Source organism: Heteronotia binoei, chromosome 9 (genome assembly GCF_032191835.1).
Source record: "Heteronotia binoei isolate CCM8104 ecotype False Entrance Well chromosome 9, APGP_CSIRO_Hbin_v1, whole genome shotgun sequence".
Classification (NCBI taxonomy): Eukaryota; Metazoa; Chordata; class Lepidosauria; order Squamata; family Gekkonidae; genus Heteronotia; species Heteronotia binoei.
This window is the reverse complement of record NC_083231.1, coordinates 60,846,299-60,871,812: the sequence shown is the minus strand read 5'-3', so window position 1 is coordinate 60,871,812 and position 25,514 is coordinate 60,846,299. Positions and strand designations below refer to the sequence as shown.

At 42.3% G+C, this 25,514-nt stretch overlaps 1 protein-coding gene across 3 annotated transcripts in view; it reads left to right on the top strand.

Moving 5' to 3' along the window:
- The window catches only part of SMAD1 (SMAD family member 1), a 43,142-nt gene extending 24,246 nt beyond the window's left edge, over positions 1–18,896 (top strand). For all 3 annotated transcript variants that reach the window (XM_060246693.1, XM_060246694.1, XM_060246695.1), the window contains 5 exons: positions 7,097–7,354; positions 9,029–9,145; positions 14,368–14,589; positions 16,094–16,350; positions 17,650–18,896. In XM_060246693.1, the coding sequence (XP_060102676.1) occupies positions 7,097–7,354; positions 9,029–9,145; positions 14,368–14,589; positions 16,094–16,350; positions 17,650–17,793 (998 nt within the window). In that variant the 3' untranslated portion in view covers positions 17,794–18,896. The remainder of the gene's footprint in view (positions 1–7,096; positions 7,355–9,028; positions 9,146–14,367; positions 14,590–16,093; positions 16,351–17,649) is intronic.
- Positions 18,897–25,514: the final 6,618 nt, after the last annotated feature.

Sequence of the window (25,514 nt, the reverse complement as noted above, 5' to 3'; positions counted from 1 at the left end):
TGAGTCCACCACCTATTTTTCTACAAAATGTCCCCTGTTTCTCTAGGTGTACCTGAAGCAGGGCTTCTGAAGATCCGAGTGGATGGGTAGCTTCATATAGGAAAACACAGTCATTAAGGTATATTGATTGCAAGCTGTGTATCTGAAACTCAATACCTATACCTTGAATTGGGCCTGGAAACAAATTGTAAGTGTAGCTGGAACAAGATTGGAATTAAATGGTCCCTATTATCCCCCTCCAGTCAACACTCTGGCCTCAGTCCCAGTTGTAGCTCCAGACAGTGGGCATGCACCACAGTGATATAATCTCTCCTTGAAAGACCCACAACTGCCTTGGGGAGTGTAACTGAAGCTGGTGAAATACACCCCTGTTTATCCAGCAGGAGCCTGGGGCCAGGAGCACCCCCAAGCTATAAACCTGCTTCTTTAGGGGAAGTGCAATCCAGTCCAGAACAGAAGATAACCCATTTTCTGGGTCATTCCTTCTGCCTACTAGTAGCACCTCCATTTTATCAGGATTGTTTCAGTTTGTTTAGCCCTCAGCCATTCCAAACCATGCCTAAACACCTGTTCAGTTTGCACAGCCTCCCTAGGATCTACAGGAAGCATTAAATAGACGTAAGCATCATCCTCATCATCTTATATACCGTATATGTCAGCTCAGTCCAGATCTCTGGATGATCTCACGCACCAGCTTTATATAGATGCTGAAAAGCATGTGGGAGAAGGTAGAACCTTGAAAAATCTTGTAGGCCAGAGACCAAGGGGTAGATCAGCTGTCCCCCAGCACCATACTCTGAAATCTAGCTTTGTGATAGGACCAGAACCATCACAGAACAGCGTTTCCCAGTTCCAACCTCAGAGGTGGCCCAAAAGACACCAAGATTGATGGTATCAAAAGCTGTCAAGAGGTTCATGAGAATTAAGTCACTCCCTCCCCCCTCCATCTCCAATGTATGTCATCCACCAGTGGGCAGATGAGTGAAAAGCAAACAATCCAGCTGGAGTGGTCAAAGACCATGATGAAATAGCAGAGTGAAATGAACAGTGTAAGTACACCTACATGGTGATACAACTACTTCTTGCAGTGAACTAACTAGTAACAGGTCTTATTGAGACTAGCCATAGTGCTGTACCATCCGCATAATGAATTTTAATGAAGTCAGCATTTATAAGGTTGCTGGAAGGTCTCCTATTTAGGCACTGACCAAATCCAGACCTGTCTTAGCTTCAGCAGGGTTGCTGTGTCATCTGTTCTCCCCCCATCCCTGGCCACGCCTTGGGCTTATTTTGTCAGTTATAATGCTTATCAGAAGTTAATTTTTCCCCCTCACAGTTCTCTGTTACATGGCTTTTTATGCAATAGATTCACATTTACAAATTTGTGGGTAGGTTTTAACATTCTGGTATTGAATTCAGACTGCCTTTTTTTTAAAAAAAATCTGGTTTTAAAACATTATCTTGTCCCCATAATAATATATTTTTGTTCTTAATCTCTTGATTTTACCACCTCTTGCTTCTACTATATGGTGAAAGACAAATATATATATATATATGTTGCTGTACAAAGCATTCTGCTGATAACTGACTTAAGCATCTCGAGTAAGTGTATTGTTAAAGATGCAGTATGGTTATCTTGTAATAAAATAATTAAAATGGACCATATCCATTATAGTATATCTTACTAACACTGGGCTCAAGGAGAGAAAGAGCATCGATTTAGAAGTTTGATGGCAGTACCCTCATTCAACCCTAGAGTTATTGCCTCCCAAGTCTGTACCCATAGTTGAATGTCTACGTATCAATTTAATGGAGACTTTTCCTCTGTTTTTTTGCCTTTCTGCAAAAAGCAACTCTGATATCATTGCCCAGTCTTAACACCTGCAAGGAGTCTGGGACTGCTTAGATAGGGGATAAGAAATGTGATCCAGTTGTTGCTAAAACTTTATGGCAGTTTGAAACTTGCTTTGAAGAGTGGGTGAGAACTGAAATGACTTGCAAATGTTGTTACGGTCCTACAATATTGGAATATAACAATGCTAGCTAAGGTGTGAGTTCTGCTCCTGTGTTGTGCCAGCTGCCTCAGCTGTAGTGGAGGACCACAATCAAAACACCGCATGGGTTGTCTCCTTGAACTGTTTGTCTTGAACGCTTGACTTGATAGTTACCCAGAAACATCATTGGATTGCAAGTCATAAGAGTAACAAAGCAAATGGACCAAGTATTTGACTCTTCTGCTTCTGAAGTATGTTATAAGTAGCCTAAGATAATGTGGGCTTTTTTACAATTTGCCTGGGCCCGTTATTGGCAGTGGTGTGGGTCTTCAGGGGAAAAAAACCTGGTTCAGATTTAAGTAGCTATGTCAATAATTTGTTCATAATGCTAGCAAAATAAGGCAAATACACCATGTACAAGCCTGGACCATGTACAAACACTGGAGTTTGTCCATACTTCCTATCCCACATTTAGCCCATTTAACATGATTGATTTGTAGTACAACAACCCTAACAATGATAAATAACTGTATATAAATTATAGTATCAAAAAAATTCTGCTCCAAATAACTGGTTGCTGGTCCTTCCATATATTCTGTGCTTTTGTTGCACAGTTTTGCAGTAGCAGTCTTATCACATTCCTGATTTTCTTCCTGTTCTCAAAAGGACATTTATGAATCAGGCCAACTTATGAGCCAGTGCTGTGGATAGGAAACCCAATGAATCTAATACCATTTCCCTCTTTATGTGGGGGAAGTAATAGAATCAAATCATAGAGTTGGAAGGGACCTCCAGGCTCATCTAGTCCAACTCCCTGCCCAATGCAAGAAATTCACAAATACCTCCCCTACATGCCCCCAGTGACACCTCCTATGAAAGCTATGGCTGACCCAAGGCCATTCCAGCAGGTGCAAGTGGAGGAATGGGGAATCAAACCTGGTTCTCCCAGATAAGAGTCCGTGCACTTAACCACTAAACTAAACTACACCAAAGGGGCCTGCCAACGTGTCTTTTTTTTCACCCTGTCAAGTCGCAACTGACTTATGGTGCCCCTGTGGGTTTTTCAAGGCAACAGACATTCAGAGATGGCTTGCCATTGCCTGACTTGGCATATTGACCCGCTATTTCCTTGGTGGTCTCTCATCAAAATTCTGACCCTGCGTAGCTTCTGTGATCTAATCAGATCAGACTAGCCTGGGCTATTCAGGCCAGAACTTGTCCTAATGTAACCTAAACCTTGGGGGCAAAATCCTTAGGTAGTGGAAATGGGGTGATCAGATAGAAGGACTGAGGGGAATGGAACAAAAAGGAGAGGATTTGTGTCTTCTTGATGTATTCCTATTTGTGTGAAGGAAGTCTTACTGCTTGGCTGCTGCTTTCTGATCTAGAGAATCTCTAGTTACCACCATTTCAGTTCAATTTTTTAAAAAGCAAAACCTTGGCATGAGCCTCATAGTGCAGCAGCAGGTGGAATAGCATTGTTTTGATTAGGATTATCGAGCACAAAGAAAGCTAATCTGAAGCACTTTGAACTGATTTGTTTGTGTGTGTGATAAAGCTAGGTTGACCAAGGGCAGATAGGAGCTGTTAGTCTTTCACAAATGACATATGAGGAACTGGCGCTGGTAGCCAAGGCAGCCCCTGAGCATTTCTGTCTGTCTCTAGCTGTTGAAAGTATAGGAGCTTCATGTAGGTAGGAAGGATCTAAGCGTCCCTGATGAGTCCAACCCATAATGTTCCACACCTAAGCTGTTTAACAGTGCAGTCCTAAACTGAGTTATATACTCTACTAAGCAATACTGAAGTCAGTGAATTTAGAAAGGTGTGATTCTGTTTAGTATTGCACTTGGTACCAGTTTAATCTTAAAGCAGCAATATATACTGTATCACAAAATTCTGCAGTGTAGTGATTTCCTCTGTAGATTTGTTTGTCTCATTTTTTATGTGAGATGAGATGTGATGATCCATGCTTAGGGATTAATAGTTGGGGCATGCCCTAATGTGAGGATGTTTTATGCGGTGTGGCTGCTACCCAAGTGTAATGAAAGAAGACACACACAAAGCTGCCTTATACTGAATCAGACTGTTGATCCGTTAACGCTAGTATTTGCTATTCAGACTAGCAGCAGCTCTGCAGGGCTTTGGTGTAGAGTCAGGTCTTTCACATCACCTACTACTTGATCCTTTTAACTGTAGAAGCCAGGGTTGGACCTGGGACCTTCTGCATGTCAAGCAGATACTCTACATCTGAGCCATGACCTCTCCCCGTGGTTCAGAATGAGGAGAGAGAGCCACAAACATTTAATATCTACTTGTTGGAAGATTGAGATGCTTGGCTGTAGAATTGTACCCAAAAATGTTTGGTGCATAATCTTCAATAGATCAACAAGGCAGACACAGCCTGCAGAGGTTTATAGAGATACTATCCAGTTACAGAGTAAAACTTCACTCCTAACAAAGGAGGAGACTCCCTTCAGTGCAAGAAAGGGAAGGGTTACTGTTATCTGTGCAGCTGTGTCCTTCAGTGCCTTGCAGCCTTTCCACAGCACAAAGATCTATGCCTCTTGAGCATTTTATAGCAACAGGTGTTCTTGGCTCAACACAGCACAAGAATCATGCTGTCTCTTCAATTATGTCTCTTCTTCTGGGCTGGCAGCTACTTCTGAGATCAACCTCCTCCCCTGCTGTGTCTAATCTTAGCAATTTATTTTATACAGTGGACATGTCTAACCTGATCAAATTAAGATTAAAAAATAGGGTGAATAATTACTTGCCCAACTAAAGGCAGGGTTGTCATTGGAAACTCTGAGGGTTTTACAGCATCTCCTAAGGATGGTATTATAAGACCCAAGTTATCTGAGGGGCTTTTGTACTTTCTGAAACTGTTACGCGGGAGGACAAAATGGCTTTAGTTTTCCCGGACTGTAATGACAGATGCTGTGCCTTATAGAGCCGTCCCTTCTATGTGGCTTTCAGACTGAGACTGGCCATGGAAAAGCTCCTAATCACCAAATGTTGGTAAGAATGCAAGGACAGCCAGCATCTTCTGGTTTAACTGGTAACAGGGATAACCTGAAACTACTAGGGCACATCCATGTTGAGCCCTCTTAGCAGTTGTGGGCCTTAAGCAAGAGCTGGTTCTCTGTTCCTAAACACACCCTTCATAGTAGTCTGCAAGAGGATCTTCTCAGGCTGTTGCAAATGGAAAGGAAAATTCCAGATGTACAGTTCTGCTTAGCTGAGCAATATGGGAGAGTCTCAGATTAGTGGCATGATGGTATGAGCTGTTAAGGATAAGTTTGTACTTAAAATGACACCTCCTCCTCTTCTCCCTGCTCTTTTGTCTGCTTGGAAAATCCATTGCTTATATGCCCTTGGAAAATATGATTAGTGTATCTGCTTTTGGATTTGAAGGTATATTGAAGTTTCTCTTCCAGCTGTTGGGGGGGGGTGTTGGAGACAATAAATTACACATCATGCAACAGTGTTTCATATGCCATTGTTTAAATATGAGAGAGAGTGGGAAAGATCTGGTTTGTTTCAGAAATTAGGGCATGCGCGCTGTTTTGGACTTGTTTTAAGAGGAAATGAAGGTACAACATTAAGATCTTAAAATATGGATGAAGAAGGAAGATATTTAAATGAATAAATCTTTCATAGAATCATAAGAGTTGGAAGGGGACCTCCAGGGTAATCTAGTCCAACCCCCTGCACAGTGCAGGAAACCCAAGACTCACACAGCCCCATCTTCTTTGAGGCTCCTGTTTTTTTTTCTTTGTTGGGAAAATAAATAATAGGGATGCTGCATGTGTAGAAATCCAGTTTCCTGTTGCTGCACATCCATGAAACTCAGTAGATGGCTCCTGGCAAACTTATTATCTCAGTGGAAACTACTTTGTCAGGTGGCCTAGAGTAGAGGGGAAAATCCAGTCCTGAGCTGTTTCTTGTGCAATTTGTGCGTGATACACACATGAATGTGTTCTTAATCTAGAAAATCTATAAATTCAAAATGCATCCGAAGGTCACCCTGACTCATCTCCTCCTGTTTTGCTGCTTATGCTTTGAAGGCAGCTCTAGCATGGCTCCATTCCACAACCCAGAAGTAATATCAGAATCTCTGGGGCTTATGGGAGGCTCCTACTTTTTAGCTCTTTCTATTCTAGTGTGCCAGAGAAGCTTCCAGTGATGCTTTTATGGTGTGCCTTGAGCCCTTTTTACACTGTGTATTTTGTGACAAATGTATTTCACAGCAGTAGGCAGAGATGTGGAAGTGGTTACCTAACAACTGCACATCAGGATGTAAGACTTACTGAAGTCAGTGGGACCTAGCTTCCAAGTGAAGATGGGGCTGTGTGAGTCTTGGGTTTCCAGACCTTTAGCTGCTCTCTCTCTGTGTATGTGTGTGTGGTTTATTTTAATGATGTTGTTGTCCCAGGAGAATAGAGACTCCAGGCTAGGGTCAGGCAAGCCCTGAGTTCTGTGGCTGTAGCATCTCCAAGGTGTAACATGCTGCTTATGTGCCCACTCCAGCAAAGCAGTGCATAACGCTCAAACACCTTCCACAAGTAAAGCAAACAGGCGTAGAGTTAAATGAGTAATGTTTTAATATTAACCTTTAGTACATTGCTTAAGCTAAAAATAAACTTTCAGCTGTTGTCTCCCAGCTCTTTTCACAGTCTGCATACTATTATCATTGTCTTCAGCAGAATGTCTTCATTTGCAAGGTTTTTGGTTGCAAACCATTATGTAGCTACCAAGATACCAAATGCACAAAAAGGACACATTCAGTGTTACTTCAGAAAATATTGGCTTGTGTTTTCTGATTCAAGATGGACACTCAGCAAGTTCCCTTTCTCCCCCCCCCCCACACCAGACCACCTTCTTTCCCCCCACCCAGCTGCCATGAAAACTGAGCTCCTGACTTTGGGAGCCTGGCAGTCATTGTGTCCACTATGAATTCAAATTATGTAGTAATTGGATATACGGAAGAGTTCCCAGAAGGTGATGGTCTCATTTATACACGTGCAGGACAATTTTGCCTTTGTTCTGCAGACGGGGCCTTGGGAGTGAAGTCTTCAATCTTTTTTTCCCTTTCTTTCTAGTTCTTCCTCCAGTGCTTGTTCCAAGACACAGCGAGTACAACCCTCAGCACAGTCTCCTGGCTCAGTTTCGCAACGTGGGGCAAAATGAACCTCACATGCCACACAATGCAACTTTCCCAGATTCCTTCCAGCAGCCCAACAGTCATCCATTCCCTCATTCACCCAACAGCAGCTACCCAAATTCCCCTGGAAGCAGTAGTGGCACCTATCCTCACTCACCTGCCAGTTCAGACCCAGGAAGTCCCTTTCAGATGCCAGGTAAGAGAGGCCCAGGCTCAGGGCAGCCGGTTTGGGCCACGTCCAAAAGCTTGAGGCAGCAGCTGGAAAAAGTTGATGATTATTTGTTAGCATGTATTCCCTTTACAGCAGCGGTCCCCAACCTTTTTGGCACCAGTGACTGGTTTTGTGGAAGACAGTTCTTCCAGGGACTGGGGAGGAGTGGGGAGAGGGATGGTTTCGGGATGATACAATTTTGCACTTTATTTCTATTATTTTGGTGTGTTGGTTAAGTGTGCGGACTCTTATCTGGGAGAACTGGGTTTGATTCCCCACTGCTCCACTTGCAGCTGTTGGAATGGCTTTGGGTCAGTCACAGCTCTCGCAGAGTTGTCCTTGAAAGGGCAGCTTCTGGGAGAGTTCTGTTGTGGGGAAGGAAGGTAAAGGAGATTGTGAGCTGCTCTGAGACTCTGAAATTCAGAGTGGAGGGCAGGATATCAATCCAATGTTGTTGTCATCTTATTTTTATTACTACATTGTAATATATAATGAAATAATTATACGGCCCAGTTGCTAACAGACCACGGACCGGGGGTTGGGGACCCCTGCTTTACTGGCTTTCTGTGGTGGTGAAATATAACCACACTTTGCATCAGTCTTGGAAATACAAGCTTTTTACTATGGAATTATAGTGTAGTGGCTACAGTATTTTGCCTAGTAAACATTTGGAGTTGTGTTTTAAAAGTTTTGTCAGTGTTGCTTCAAGGTCTGATAGAAGTCTGAAGGCCTGTGAGTGAGAAAAACTTCATCTCGCTGAAAGCCCCAAGCCTGAAAAGCAAAAACTTTCTGCACACACCTCTTTTTCTGCGCCATCGCATTTTTAGCCTCTGAACAAGTTTAACCTATGCCAGAGCAAAAGTCTGGTTGGGAGACTGGCTTGGGTCAGACAGCATCCACAAGTAGATGCTCATGCATTGTCCAGTCTTCAAGGGAAGCACTCTGAAACTGTGGAACCTCCACAGTGTTTATTAAACCACTTTTGATCCACTTTCGCTCTAATAATATCATGGTATGGTGAACTAGGATCAGAAGGCTGCCTCTGAAAGCATAGAGAGATGGGGCTTTTTCTTGGCTACATTGTAGCCATGCTGTTCCAGGCATTTTCAAAACCAGCTTCTCTAATGGTGCCTCATGTATGATGGAAAGGCAGTTACATATGCTGGAACGTGGCGGGGGGGGGGGGGTGCAATATGCTGCTGGCCACCTGTTCTTTAGAAAGTAGACCATCAAGTTCCAGAGTCATTAGGACATTCCCAAGCAGAATATATTACAGGCTAGCCCCAAAGCTGAAGTCCTGAATGATGGTTGCTGGGTCATAACTTGGGGGGGGCGGGATATACTTCTTTCCTCCTGCTGTTCCTGTTGCATTTTAAAACAGTACTTTAGTTCTGGAAGCCACAGAAACTGAATCTGAGGACACAAAGGAAGATGTTTGTCATCCATAACAATTGTACAGCAGTGTGTTGGGTCAGGAAGGAGTCCTGGCTCTGTTTGTTGGTTCTTAAGACACTGACTTTTTCTTACGTTAGAAAAGCATTCAAGAAGGCAAGAATAACATGATCATCACGAGCATATAGACTAATCCAGTTCACCATTTCATTTAATGTGAATATACAAAGCAAAGGCGTGAAGTCATTTTTCTGTGTGCATTCTCAGCTGATACGCCTCCTCCTGCTTACCTGCCTCCAGAAGATCAGATGACACAGGATGGTTCACAGCCAATGGACACCAATATGATGGCTCCTTCGATTCCTCCAGAAGTAAACAGAGGAGGTAAAATTGTTCTATCTGATAGGAATTGTTCATATTTTTTGTGTACTATTAAATGCATCCAAATGGCATCATTTCAGCAGAGACTTTAAAAATGACACCAACAGAGCAAATCAGGGGTTTGGACACTGGCATTCAGAGGCTGTCCCGTTTCTGTCCTTCACACTTGTTCAAAAGGCTTACACCACCTAGATAAGTTAACTGTTGTTGAACTGAACTTATACCTTAAAACTATGGGACAAAACAAAGGCAGACCATAACCTCAGTAATGTAACTTATTATTTAGCTGTTGTAGATTTTCTAGGCAGTAACTTATTCTTCTTTTGAACCAGGATTGCAGTTGATAAACACAACCTTTTAATGACTTTGCTGATCTGTTTGCTTTAGGTAGTCTTTGCAGCTGACGAAAGCAGAAAGCAAATTTATCAATGTTTATACTTATCCCTGCAGATTCCTGCATGTCTTTTGTTTTTAAAAACACTCTATGTCTTTGTCCTGGAACTTCTACATTACATAGGTGTATGCCCAGAGCTAAAAGGGGTGGCTTCTCTTAATGCATCACTTTTTAAGGGTTCTTCTGGATGCAGCAAATTGGTGTGTAGAGAAGTTTGCATTTAACAGTGTTATCCATGTTGAGTTACTCTTGAATTTGCTCCAGGTTGCATGGGTTGACTTGTGGGTATATACTGCCATGACCATTAATCTCCCAGCCAATATCATGCTGTGTTTTGTATCAACTGAACCACAGTCACAACAGGTACATCTGAAAGTAAGGGTGCCAGATCTTAAATAACACAGGGGGAAGGGCTGTAGCTTGGAGACAGAGTATCTGCTTTGCATACTGAAGGTCCAAGGTCCAATCTTCAGCTGAAAAGATGAGATAGTAGGGGGGGGGCAGCAGTGGGAGGAATTCTGATGCCTAGCCCCACTGGTGGACCTCCTGATGGCACCTGGTTTTTTGCCACTGTGTGACAGTGTTGGACTGGCTGAGCCACTGGCCTGATCCAATATGGCTTCTCTTACGTTCTTACCACTGCTTGAGACCTCAAGAGAACCACTGACAATCAGGTGATACTTAACCCTGATAGACCAGTGGTCCAACTTCGTATAAGGCAGCTGCATGTATTCAGCAAATCTTCTGTTACTTTACAAGCTATGTCATTACCAGGCATATCAGTGCTTGCAGCATTTACCTGCCTCTGTGCTTGCAATGGCAACCTCCTTGGTCTTCACCCACACCCCCAATTAGATTTTGTGTTGGGTCTTTCAGCTGGAGGCAAGGAATGGATGGTGTCCAGGGTGCTTGGTTGGAATTATGATTACAGAAGTGAGGAAAGATGTAATAGCTTGCCAGTCAATATGCAACAGTAAACATGTAGCATTAAGCAAGACAGAAGCTCCATCTGGATCTGATAACTAATTCTTCTTTTCCCCTTCTTGGTTTAATACCCTGCCTCTCTGTTAAAAAGAAGACTAACATATGTTGATTTCCTTACATTCCTATTGTTTACCCACACCTGTTTCCCTTAATTCTGTGAGCTCATTTTTCTACCTCTCTACCTGTTATGTAAGGTCACATCCTTTGTTTAATAGCCATCCCCCAAGGTCTACTGCAGTTCATGCTGAGGAAGGGCACTGGGAGTTGGTGCAGGCTCAAACGCTCTGCTGCAGAACTTTTAAGAAGCCTGTTCTTTGTGGAGATTTGTTAGTCTTAAGAGATTTGACTTAACAAGCTGCATCCTGTCAGTGGAGTTTGGTAACTCCTATTGTTGGCTCCTGCTGGGAATGGAGAGACGAAACGCACCTGCTCGGCATGACTTAAGGCAAATGTGAGGAAGTTCGTATGAGATCTGTATGTGTGTGAGAGAGATGATTTCGCTCTGCAGGAATGGCCAGCTGGCAGGATTTCTTCCTGTGTTTTGAGAACTGGGGCAGAGCTGTAGCTTTAATAGTGACTGGCATCTTGGTGTGAAGAGTGCACCCACTAAATAACAATTACAGGCTGCTGTACTGTGACTTGAAAGGATTAAAAAATGTTGTGGCTCATTTATATCAGCACTTCCCCTGGTATATTGCTGAAAATCAGTGAACTGGACCTGGAGAAACAGAGTGGGTTTTGTTCTCCCCCTCCCCCTTAACTTGATGTGGGCTGCCATCTAATCGTTAGTCAATTTCCTGTGGCTAATGACTTGTCATAAGTTGCAGTTTCTTCTTTATTCTGTATTGTATAAGTAAATTCTTATTGCAGCCTTCTGTATAATCACTATTCATTTTTGGTTGGCCTCTATAGACATAGTTATGAGAAAGGGAGGCAGTTCTCTTGGAAAGAACCAACATCTGGGGTACAGAAGGCAAAAGCATCTTCTAGGCCTGGAAATAACCTCATTATGGGATGGGGGTGAGACCCATGTTTTAGCCATTTAATACAGTATAGTGAGAGACCCTCTAGCTTACTGAGGTGGGAATACATAAATTCTGACTTCAGCGAACTTGACTTGGTTTTAGTCTTCTCCCAAATGGGGACCCAAAAGCAGACTACAATATTGTTTTTCCTCTCCTCCATGTTATCCTTGCAACAGCAACCCTCTGATGCAGGTTAAGCTGAGAGAGTGTGTAACTGGCCCAAGATCACCCTGCAAGCAGGATGTGGATTTGAACCTGGTTTTTGTTTCAGATCTAGCACTGGAGCCACTACACCACACTGGCTCTTGTACCATCTTGTGACCTAAAGACCTAGCCTCAGATGGAATGTCCCTGTCCATTCCTTTTGGCCTCGCCACTTAGGGGTGCTGGTGTTTGAGTTTTATCAAAATATTTTAGAGAGGGCAGCACAGGGTAAGGAATTCCTAGTGCACATACATTGGTATGAATCAAACATGCAGCTTGAAGGGCTATATCGGGTAGCCGATTATACCTTTCTTGAATGTTGTGGCTAACATAAAGTAATGCAAGGAGCTGAGGACAGAAAATGCATTGTCTGTAGATGCCTAAAATGACGCATTGGGGTGGGAGCCACTGGGTCCAGACTACACATTGTGGGTCCTCTCTCAAATTTTGTCTTATTGGTGGGCTTGCTAGATATTGTAGGGGAAAATGCAGCTGTGATTAAAAATTGATGTCTGGTCAGATAAGAAACTGCTGGTAGGCTTCAAAAAAGCTTATTTGCTTAATGTTCTTGTTTTGAAAATCTGAGGTACCATTTAAACAAATGGAAACCACCTCTGTAATTATCTAGGGGAAATTATTTTGAGGAAGCTCATGCCATGCTTCCAATCACAACCACCTTAAATCCTCATTTAAAAATAAAATTTCCTTCAGTATTACCTCACTCCAAGCTTAGGATCACTCCCTTAATAGAGTTGATACCCTAACTGGAAACAAAGTAAAACTCCATGGAAAAAGTGTCTCATCCCTATCTTGGTTATAATTTCCTTTCCTTTTTAGATGCTTGCTATTTTGCTGTTTGGAGCCTTCGGTGTTACATGCCTCTGGTTTTCTGAAAGTGGAAGGGGTAGGCCCAGAATTGGGGGTGGGTGGGTTGTTGTCTCCCGGAAGCCCTAGAACTTATGTAGCCATCAGTTTCACAGCTAACAAATTCAGAATAGGAAGAATGTGTGAAAATCATTGCCACAGGAGCTTTGAAATGGCTACCTGTATAAATAACTTTTCTGGATTATTGGATTACTTGATAGAAGATATATTTAGCAATTATTTTGCTGTTCCCTATTCAGTTATAAATCAGTATAATGCCTAGTGTGGTGGTTGCCCAGTTATCCAACTGGTTGCTGTTAGACAACAGAGCTGCCTGATGTGGACATGTAGTCTGGTCCAGCTGGGCATCTCTTTATGGACATTTCTATAAACATCTTATAGGTAGCCATTGCTAGAGTGATGTATTCTTTAAACTATGGAGTGAGGTTTGAGGTTCTTCCTCCTGCAAAATTACCCTTCTGTAGAAAGTGGGGACAGTTTTCATTGACCCCCTAGACTCCCTTTTTGTCTTTCTGTGGCATTTCTGAAAGTTCCTTAACCTCCAGCATTTTGGGGATAACGGTGGGCTGCAGGGGGATGAGGAAGATAAGAAAGATCTGTTGATAAGCAGTCCTTTAGCACAGGGGTCCCCAACCACTGGGCTGTGGACTGGTCCTGGTCCGTGACCTGCTAGCAACTGGGCCGCGGAGTGAGGCAGAGCAGCCCTGGCCTAAAGAGGCAGCATGGCCTCACTTCTTGGCTGCCTCCCCTTGCAGGGTCCCGGACCAGTAGAAGGGGCAGCACTGCTGTGACCTTTACCCCTCATTTATAGACTCTTTAAATGGGAGGGGGAGGCAGAAGCAGCCCCAGTCTCCCCCCCCATTGAAAGACCCCCATGGGGGGCAGAGATGTGGCATGGGCAGGGGGGAGCCTGGGGTGGTAAAACCCCCCAGTGGCTGCCCCCCCGTCCGTGGAAAAATTGTCTTCCATAAAACCGGTCCCTGGTGCCAAGAAGGTTGGGGGCCACTGCTTTAGCACACAGGATTGCTTCCATAGTCAGCATAACTGATCTAGCTTATTTATAGCATATCTAGTTTCTGGTCCATCAGTACAGCTACTGTTCTATGAAGAATCACCTTTGAGAGACCAGCAATGTTCCCTCTAAGCCATGGGTGTAAGCAAAAATTCTATTTTGTGAGCTGCTGGCATTAAAGTTGCGAGCTACTGCATAAATTAGTTTACTCTGGGGCCATTTTTCCTGAACTAAGACAAAAATGTGTGTGCCGGAGGCTAAAAAACTGAGCTAGCTCACACTAACTCGGTTTAGAGGGAACACTGGTGACCAGGCAAAGAAGCCTTTTCCAAATCAGATTAGATTAGATGTGGTTCTTTCAATCTGATATACTCATCCTCAACATAGCACTATTACATTACCAGTTGCATACTTTTTGGTGGACCTGTTTAATCAAATAAGTGTAGAAAATGTATACACAGTTTGCCCAGAAACCAACCACCCCCCTTTCTGTTCTCCTGGCTTCTAGGGTCTTGACTGGATTTATCCAAGGAGGCTCAAACATGCAGCATAAAAGAGCATTGTGGGAGAATGGCTTCTAATTAGCAGCTGCACAGCCAGTTTTTTCTCCTTCAGTGATCTGAAGCCAAAACCTACACATGGAAAAGAAATAAATAAAAGCTTTAAAGCTCAGGAACTCATTAATTCCATTGTCACTGGTTCTGTTTTTCCTCCTTTGCAGATGTTCAGGCAGTGGCTTATGAAGAGCCAAAACACTGGTGCTCTATTGTCTACTATGAGCTCAACAATCGTGTTGGAGAAGCATTTCATGCCTCTTCTACAAGTGTGCTGGTGGATGGCTTCACTGATCCTTCCAACAACAAGAACAGGTTTTGTCTAGGGCTGCTTTCTAATGTTAACCGGAATTCTACTATTGAGAACACCAGAAGGCATATTGGCAAAGGTATTGTTGGTTTCGTTTACATTTGAATGGGGAGGGTGGAGGGGGGTGGAGTTTGGGTTTATTGCCAGTTCATTACGTTTATTGAGAAACACTCAATCTGAGTGCCTGTCTGCCTTTTGCAAAAAATTGCTGTTTACAGCTGCCAAGTAGTAGGCTATGAGTTAGAAGCATGGCTTGCTATGAATATGAAGCTTCAAGTTGAGTGGTGTCTTTAAAGTATTCTTGAAAAGGACTTGTTTATGAACCAGGAAGTAGACCATGGAACATTTGGTGTTAAATTAATTATTGGCCTTAATATAATTACAGGAATATGAATGTTGTTTGGAAATAGCAGGAAGCCTTTTCTCCCTCCTTTTGTGAAGAAAGTTGGAATCTCCCACTGCCTTAGTCACAACTGGACATTGCTATTCATGTAATCCCAATTTTTTTAAAAAAAAAATACTGAAATCTGGAATAAGCAAGGAGGTTTCATCTGAATTGCCAGAGACATGATATGCTGGCTCCTTTATTAAAGATTTAAATCACTGGCAGTTGTCAGGCTTTGAGAATGACCTGTTTTCCTCCATTTATGGAGATGGGTGAAAAGTATAGCTACTGGGGTTCAAACGTTTGCTGGCTGTTTCCACTTCAAAAAACATATCTCTTTGAGAACCAACATTGTCTCCCATCAAATCAGTGTCTCAACCTGTAGGGCAATTTTACATTTAAGAGCTACGTATAAGCAAGGAAGAACACGTGTTTCCAGGTTATGATAGAAATTTTCATTGCAAAGAATAGTTCTTCCTGATGTGTACGAAATAAAAATGAAGGTGGTGCTTTCAAGACACTAAATTCTTTCCGTGCAAAGAATGTGTATCTAGTAGAACTTCAATTTCTCACACAAATATGAACTGTTTGTTGGTCATGATTTGAGATCTGTGTTGTGGACTACAAACCCAATTTCAAAAGTTGTTGTGCATTGCTTCATTGTTCTGGTTCTCAGAAGAAATGTGGCACTCATTTAACTTTTCCAAACAAGTTCTTTAGTACTGCTTCAGAAGATTTAAGGTGGAGCTGAGAAATTGGGCTTAAGCAGATGGAAATTGATGTGTATGAGGTTTCCTTGGCCCCACCTAGTAGATATTTTGATCAAGTAGACTAATGAGATTTGTGCAGCTGTGGCTTCTACTTTCTTGGCTTCTACAGGGGGACATCAGATGCAGAAATATTTGCACCCCTGAAAAGAGACTCTTGAGGTCTAACATTGTGTTTAGGTATCTAAAACTGAAGTTTGTACATATCTGACTATCTGTTCAAGAGGTAATTTGTACATCTCCTCCCCCTGATTAGTTCTGGTATAATAGTGTTTACTCATCACTTCTGGGAAGATGGGATTTTCAATCTTAGCATATTGCACTGCGAGTATGGCCACTTGTTTGTTGTTGATTTGAACTCTGCTTCTCTTCCCACCCCCACATGATACCACACTTCATTATAAGGCTAACAAATCTTCCATTTTCCATAGGGGTTCACCTGTATTATGTTGGTGGAGAAGTTTATGCAGAGTGCCTTAGCGACAGTAGTATTTTTGTGCAAAGTCGAAACTGCAATTACCACCATGGCTTCCACCCAACCACAGTTTGTAAAATCCCAAGTGGCTGTAGTTTGAAAATCTTCAACAATCAAGAGTTTGCTCAACTTCTGGCTCAGTCAGTGAATCATGGTTTTGAAACAGTGTATGAACTCACGAAGATGTGCACGATTCGTATGAGCTTTGTAAAGGTAAGTGAGCCTTCTTAATGCAGGTGTCCTCCTAAGCTATGTGAAAAGGAACAAATAAGCAGCTTCTGTCGACTGGGTTGCATTTCCGGCCTTTCCATTAATATGCCTTGGAGGGAGTTACTAACTATAAAAGTGATTCATAGGTAACATTCAGGCAAAAGAACTTCCTGAAAAACAAACTGCAGGTCCCCAAAAGTCTGTCCAAAGTAATCACCCCAGAGAAGGGCCTCTGAAATTCAGTCCATTATAAGCATGTCCCCAACCTCTTTCAAGCTTTATTTATCAAATAACAATTTGAATGGGGTATTTTGTACTCAACCTTTCTACTCATTTTTATATGTACAGATTTGAAATGTTAATATAAAAATTCCTGGGTGGCTCACAGTACAAGATAATTGTCATCTAAGTAGTTTACTAAATTTAAAAGGTGGTTTATTGTTTGTTTTTGCCATTCTTTCTTGTTTAAAAGGCAGGGAAACTGAGATGCCAAGCAGCAGCAACTGCTCCTGTTAGTAGCACTGCTGAAAGACTTGGGGCTAGGGAGACATCAGGAAACTTTGCAGTGGCCCTTGAGCAGCTTTGCTGCCGCAGCTGCTCTCTCTCTTGGGGAATTTTGCCTGGAAACAAACTGGATGCCGAACCGGCAAACTATATACTGATTGTGATATATAGGCTACTATACTTTATTGGTAAAACTATATCTAATTACACAATCACAATTATCATTAATATTCTTCGTATTTAGTATGCAATTTACACTGATCCCATCTGTTTGTTTTTAAACTATGTACTGAAGCACTGTCTTCTAGTTGCTTAATCTTGCTGCCATGTTCTAACCCAGTTGTCAGTCCTAAGAAGGTCTTCCAAGATAGCCCCCCGGAGAGCATATTGCCATAGTCTGATCTGGATTTTACTTGGGCATAGATAATGGCAGTTATTCATCTCCAAGCATGAAATTTTCTACCACAGGATTGTCTGAATTTGATGGACCTGTAATTACCTGTATATTTATGCAGGAAATGTGGCACATGTGGTGTGAAGCACAGATGTGACATGACTTGCCTTGCAGGTCAGGAACATTGCCACTCCTGCTGCTTTTAGAAAAGCCTGCAAGGTGGCACTTAAAAAAAAAACACTACCTTTTAGTTAATGGCAGCTGGAGTCAGTTTTGTGGTGGTTTGTCTGTTGATGATGTGGCTTGTGTGTGAGTGTTTGTGAGCTGCTTTGGGCCCACTGTGGTACGGGGAAGAAGGCAGGCTAGAAATAATTAAATCAGATGTGGTCTTCTCTGTTTTTTAGGGTTGGGGAGCAGAATATCACCGGCAAGATGTCACAAGCACACCCTGCTGGATTGAGATACATTTGCATGGTCCACTTCAGTGGTTGGATAAAGTCCTTACCCAGATGGGCTCTCCTCATAACCCAATCTCTTCTGTGTCTTAAAGGATTCTGAGCAGCTACACTCTGAAAACTATTGAGCCTTGCATGTACTTGAAGGATGTATGAGTCAGACACATGTACAAAACTGGCAGCAGCCTTTATCATACTTGACTTCTGTGACCAACTGTTAAATCTGGAAAGAAAAATGCCAATAATGAGTTGTTGGTATAAATATTTTTCGTTTACATAGTAACAATTCTCTTGCAGATCTTTCCTGCAGGGCAGCGTGTGATAGTTAGAGATGACCAAGTCAGTGTAATTTGGGCACTGTTCTCAAGCTCATATGTGCACACACAATAATTCCCCTTTCTGGTGAACATCTGTTATATTGTGTGTATGTGTTCTAGAATGAGTACAAAGTTACTCTTTTCTAACAAGTTTTCTACACTATTTGAAACTCACTGGTTTAAGTAATAGTAGCTGTCTTCTGAAAGATTTAAGGCTTCTGCGTAATCGTCTGAAATTGTGTACTGACCATACTGCTGCAAGAATTTTTAGGTATGCTCTTTGCTAAATGTATGTACAGTGTATTTGGAAGTTAGAGATGAGCTAGCCAAAAGAAAGTAGATAGATAGTTGAGGGAGGTGGGTGGGCAGGGGAACTGACAAGGACTATTAGAATAATACTGTAAGCATAGCTTGTTAAACAAGTCCAAGTCTTCGCTGTGTGCATTTCATTTTTATAGTGGCTTCACCTTACTAACTGATCAATTTCTGCCCATGCACAGCTTTTTAGGTCAGGGGCAAGTAAATAAATCTTTGTCATGTACCGCAAGGTCTGTATATTTCAAGACAAGCTGTACAGCCTTTTGGATTGGGCAGTCTTATGCATTTTGCATAACAGAAGTAGCTGTTTCATTTTGTAAGAGCTTTGTGTTTGGCCAGCTTAGCAGACGTTGGCACATGCTGAGAGGACTTAAAAAAAACAAACCTATTCAAGTGTTTCAGACTTAAAGGTTAATTTTTTACCATTTTAATTGTTTTCTTTCTGCTAACGTTTTATATTCATTCAAGCTGTAGTACTTTTTCAGTATTTTTTTATTCCAAAACTTAGTGGTTCATCTCTACTGGAAGTTCAAATAAACATATTGCTTACTTTGATTAAAACTGTCTCTTGTGAATTTCTTGCCAGCCAGATTTTGTAAGAAGTTGTAAAATACTTGTTGGATACGGTATGGATTTTTGCTAACAATTTCTACAGGAGGGAGAGATTTTCTAACAAGGTGCACAAGAAGAACATTGCTGGAATAGATCATCTGGTCATGTTTCACACAGTGGCTAACCAGTTGCCCTCGAAGGCCAACAAACAGGTCATGGATGCCAAGGCCTTCCCTTATATTGCCTCCTACGAATATAAGACAGCCAGTTTGGTATAGTCTCTAATCTGAAGAACCGGGTTTGAGTCCCCATTCCTCCACATGCAGCTGCTGAGTGACCTTGGGTCAGTCACAGTTCTCGCAGAGCTATTTCTCTCAAGAGCAGTTCTTGAAAAACTCACTCAGCCCCACCTTGCTCACAGGGTGTCTGTTGTGGAGAGAGGAAGGGAAGGAGATTGTAAGCCACTCTTGAGTGAAGGGCAGGGTCTAAATCCAGTCTCCCCTCCCTTTTCCTCCTCTTCCAGTATTCAGAGTTTTCCGAATGTTTACTACAGGTTAGTAGTAGTAGCTAGTAGTATTGATGGACATATTCGCTATGAATCTGACACCCTTTTAATGCCACTTATTCATGGCCACCTTGAGGACATGAGCCCTATTCAGTCATGACTAATGTACAGTCTTTGTTGGCATGGAAGACAGAGCAATGCCAAACTTTTTAAAAACCTCAGGTGTGCAGTATCTAATATTGATGAGTTTATTGGGAAATGGATCTCTTAAGCATTCCAGAGCTGTTACTTGTGTTCATTTCCCCCCAAATTGCATTCTTTCGAGCACATAGTGTAGAAGAGCTTGTAGCTCTGTGACTCCCAAGTTGCCTGCTATAAATTGTGTGCTCAGTAACTATCTGCTCTCAGAACAGGGAAGGGAAGTATTGACTGCTGTAGATCTTCCGGGCTATATGGCCGTTGTCTTGGCATTGTGAGACACGGCATTTCGCTGGCAACTGTGACTGGCATCCTCAGAGGTGTAACCCAGAAAACTGGAGTTCTCTGGGTCAAATTGAGAAGAAGTTGGTAGGCATGTAATTTATATCTACTCAGGCAGGTGGGGTAGGGCTGAGTCATTATCTTGTGATAATTATCCTGCAGTTGTGGACAAATTTACATTGAAACCACACAACGTAGCATCCAGACAATAAATGAACATGAAAGACACTGCAGACTTGGAGAACCTGAAAAATCAGCAGTGGCTGAACATAGCCTAACTCAAACAGGACACAGTATCTTATTCCAAGACATTGTAATGCTGGACAACACATCCAATTACCATGTTAGATTACACAGGGAAGCCATTGAAATCTGGAAACATAAACACAATTTCAACAGGAAGGAAGGAAGTTTAAAAATGAATAGGGCATGGCTTCCAGTCCTGAAAAAGCACAGAATGCCCTACAGCTTACAACAGCACTACAAGATCAGAATTTCAATAGCCAATTCATATACAAAAGAACCCCCTCAGGTAAGCTCCGCCATTAGCATGTCATAGCCCAGGAAGCTCTCACAAGATATGACTCAGCCCTACCCCACCTGCCTGTGTAGATATAAATTACATGCCTACCAACTTCTTCTCAATTTGACCCAGAGGGAACTCCAGTTTTCTGCATTACACCTCTGAGGATGCCAGTCACAGTTGCTGGCAAAACGTCAGGTCTCACAATGCCAGGACCACGGCCATACAGCCTGGAATATCTATAACAGCCAATGGACACTGGCTGCAAAAGCCTTCGACAACATATTGAAGGGAAGTATGTTCTTCATTCATTTGCATATGTTTCCATCTTATAAAAATACAATTGTCCTCTGTAAATCAAATTGATGCAATACCTCAGGGTTGGCTGGCATTGATGGTACTACCTTAAAATGTATATCTCAAGGCATCTCTCATATACATTTTCCTATAGGAATACATTGGATTCCAGAACTGAATCTTGGTGTATGTTTTATCCTTCTTGTGAAGAATTACTTTTTAATTTAAAACTATACTGGCTTCCCAATCAATTCAGGGTCTAAGGTCAGCAAACATAAAAACATTTGAGACAATGAAAAGCATTTAAAATGTGTGTGCATGACATAAAATGTTTAAAGTAAAAAACACAAATACACATGGAGGGAGGAAGGCTAATAAGAGTTAGTGAGGGAGCACCAAAACCAGTCTTCACTGACTAGCAGAAGACAACAACAGATGGAGACAGACAAATCTCCCTGAGGAGGGAGCTCCAAAGTTTTTGGCATCCCGACCAAGAAGGCCCTTCAGGTTGCCACTCATCCATGTTCAGCTGGTACGGTATCTGAAGCAGGGGCTCCCAAGATGGTAGGAGTGGTTGAGTAAATTCATATGGGAGTAGGTGGGTCCTGGTACATGAGCCTGTCATAGTACTGGCTACTCAGAAAGGCAGTGATTCTCCAGAGTTTCAGGTGAATGCTTTCACATCACCTATCTCATCTGTAACTAGAGATGCCAGGGATTGAAGAAGGAATGTTCTGCATGCCAAGCAGATGCTGGCCCCAAGCTGTATATGGTTTTACAACACCTTGAACTGGGCCCAGAAGCCAACTGGAAGACAATGTAGACGGAACAAGATTGGAGTGATATTGTCCCTGAGGACTTACACCAGTCAACTTTCTGGTTGTAGCATCCTGTACTGTCTTCAAGGACAGCCCCACATAGATGAGTTTAACGTGGAAGACCAGAATTATGCACATTATTCCAAAAGCTGCTGCATATCAAAGCAGTATGATACTGCTAGTAATATTTTCAATGTCTTAATAATTCCTAGAAAGGAAGCTGCCTATTTCATCATTTGTGTGCTGACCAAACACTTTCACTGAACTACCTACCATGCGACATCAGTTTTTTAAAAAACCCTTGTATCATTTTAGACTTCAATCAAGTGTCTTATGCCATGCTGTTTGCCCAGTTTGTAGAGATCCTTCTGGAGCTCTTTGCAAACGACATGGGCTTTTACTGTCTTATGAAGGGTCATTCACAGTTGCCATCACAAGATCCAGGTAATTTAAGGAAGCTGCCACAGAACATAAATAGCATGACTCCTAAATCAGAACTCCTAATACAGGCCCTTGGAGGACCCTTATGCTTTCTTCCCTCTATTTTGAGGACTATGTTTACTCCTAGGGATGCCAGCCTCCAGGTGGGAGCTGAGGACACCAAGAATTACAGCTCATCTCCTCTGGGGAAAATGGATGCTTGGAAGATGGACTCTTGTACTCCAGTGAGGTCCTCTCCTCCACAGACTCCACTTCCAAATATCCAGGAGTTTCCCAATCTGGTGCAGTCAACCCTGCCAAGGCGGGGGTAGAACCTGGCAACCCTACTCTTATCCTCTTCTTGTTGTTTATCTGACTAGTGATCCATAAGAGGTAAACCTATCCCTCTTGAATTAAGCTGATTTTTCTTTAAGCCATTGGCAGTAGCTCTCACAATATTCTGAAAAATTAATTCAATTGGGTGGTTGAGGGTTGTAGAGTACTATTTTCTTGTGGTTTCTTCTGGGCTTGGCTCAGTTGCTTGTTTTGAACAGCCCTGAGTTCAAAATAAGATTGCTGGAATCATCTTGTTCCTTGGCAAAAATTCATGGGCTCTTTGCTTAACTGGAATAGGTAAAGTAACCAAGAGTCTTCTGAGAACTTGCCAAATATCTTTGTGTGATACACACAGTACTAGAGATAAAACAATAACTCAAAAGCTGGGAAACTGTTTTTCATATCTGGCAGCAAGAGCATTATACAACACAGTATCAGCAGAAACACAAGCTAACATTGCAAATAGATTATTTCAATCAAATAGACATTTCTGCTTAATGCTGACAAGCTGAAAGAGGATATTTGATCAAGAAAAGCTACTCAACAGTTCAGTTGGTCTCTGCTGCTTATAGGCATCAAAATAAGTGGAGATGAATGTAGGTTTTCAAGGGCGATGGCTTTCTAACCACATACAATGGAATAGGAATTATGGATGTGAGAGCTGTCATTTCTTTCAATTCCCGTGTAACAAATAAAAAACAAACTAATAAATACTGCATTGTCCAACAGGCTAAATAACTGTGTTTTAGAATCACCAGGTTTCTGTCCTCTTCCCAGTGTGCCTTCAGACAAATGACAACTGTTCATGTTTTGCATTCTACTTCAGTCTACATGAGCAGTACAATGAGATTTCCCATCTACAGTATGTATAGCTCATGATGTAATTTAATTTAAATTTCTTAGAAATTCAGCTTCTGCATTAAAAACAAGGTTAATTGTAAACATGTACTGTTGAAAAGGAAAACTTGAAAAAATAAAGCTAACAGAAAAATATAGACCAATATTTCTTGTTATTTCAAGGTTGATTTGGCTGGGAGGCATTACACATAGCTAGAAGCCTGTCCCTTCTAACATTAGATGATATGCAGTTTCTGTGTGAGGTGAAGCGGCATTGCCTGGGCAAGTTTTTATAGAACTGACAACATGGAGTTGGCTTTGTTACTGAATATATGTTAAACAGATACCTTTGTAGAGGCACAGCTGAATATACAGAATATTTCAGGTGTACATAAATCTGAGGTGTCTTATGCTCATCTATGTCACAGGAAAGTAAATGTGTAACAAAAAACATCTACATCCACTGTTGCGGGGGTGGCCAAACTGGCTTGGGAGCCACATGTGGCTCTTTCACACACATTGTCTGGCTCTCAAAGCCTCCACCATCCTGTAGGCCAACTTGGAGAAGGCATTTCTCTCTTTAAATCACTTCTCTAAGCCAAGCCAGTTGGTGGCTTGGAGAATGCATTTAAAGTTGCTTTCTTTCCACCTCTCCCTCCCTCCTCCCATCTATTTGCTTTCTTCCCTCCCTCCCTTCTTCTCTTGCGAGATGCAAATATCTAATATTCATGTCTTGCAGCTCTCAAACATCTGATGTGTGTTCTATGTGGCTCTTACATTAAGCAAGTTTGGCCACCCCTGAGTTTATAGGCTCTACCGCAGAATAAACCACATGGAACATACGCAAGGCTGAATCAAAATTAGATCTTTGGTCCTTTGACCTTGACAGCAGCTCCTCAGGGTCTCAAGCAGGCCCTTACTAGACGTTTGGAGGTCCATGTGTGGGGTGCCCAACATGTTTTTCGACTTAATTTTCAGGTATATGGGAGCCTGATATAGATCAGGATGCTACTGTGCAGAGAAAGGAAGTTTAAGCCTTCCCTCTGCCCCAGTCCTTTAACCTGCATTAGATATGAAGAGTGACTGTTTGCTCCATTAGGCAAAACTCATAAAACCTTAAACTCCCCTTCTCTATGTATCATATTCTGTATTTTAATTGTTCCCGCATGTGCCTGAATTTTTTTTTTTAATGGTTGGGAGCCTCAAACATACAACTCCCAGTGTTGTCAGGTAAAGCTGTTACACCCTCTGTTGGAGAAGCTGAGGGTTGAACATGTGACCTGATAGTAATACTTGTGCTCCAGTGTTTTGCCACATCCCCTTTCACCCATTGTTTTGTGAGTATCTGGAGAAACGCATGGCTGTGAACTAGGAATGCATGTGTTTTAAACTTTCTATAGATATTGGGAGCTTGCCTCCTAGGCACTTCAGGATTCTGCTAAACTTCAGTACTCCTAATTACGCTTGCCAACTCAAGGTTGGGAAATACCTGGATATTTTTGGGGCGGTGGGGGGGGGGAGAGACTGGGAAGGAAGGAGTTTGAGGAGGGGCAGAACCTCAATGGAGCCTCAGTCCACCCATACCCAATGTCATACAGTCCACCTGCCAGAGCAGCAATTTTCTCCAGGTAGGGGCAGTCAGGTTTGTAATACTTCCCCATGTAAAAATTCCTTGCAAATAAAAAAAAGAAAATAGTACATAAGGAAGAATGGTTCTGTCTTAGTCCTTAGGATGCGGTGCTAGTTTTCCCCAGGGTGAATTCTTAATACCGGGGACTGTCTCTCCTACATTCTGAAGTGGCACAGTGTGTTCTACCACCTCAGTCTGTTGTGAGCCTAAACCAGGCCATGGGGCTGTCAGGTCTCACACATTTAGTTTTCTCTCAGGGCACCAATCTATCCCTGGCCATTATCAATTTTAGCTCTCATATGAAATGTTAAGATTATAGCCCAGGGTATTTTAAACCCCTCTTCTCTCCCTTCAAAAACCTGTAATAGAGGGATGTCAGCAGTGGATCACAATACAGTTTTTAAAAAAAAACAGGTCACCCATGCTCACACATGCAGGTAGGTTGCCAGCCTCCAGGTGGTAGCTGGAGAACTTCCAGTATTCCAAATGATCACCAGACAACAGAACTCAGTTCATCTCGAGAAAAAGGTCCTTCTGGAAGGTGGACTCTGTGGCATTATACCCCACTGAAGTCCCTCCCTCTCCAACCCCACCTCTCAAGCTCCATCCTCAAAATGCCCAAGTATTTCCCAACCTGGAGCTGGTGGTTACCCTACATACCGGTGAGCAATCCACAGTGTGGAAAGAGCACTGACTGTTCTGCAGGGCTGTCTCAACTTCAACGGTGAGACAATTTCACTAAAAAATATATCCCCCCTTTTCGAGCATAAAAAGCATCGCC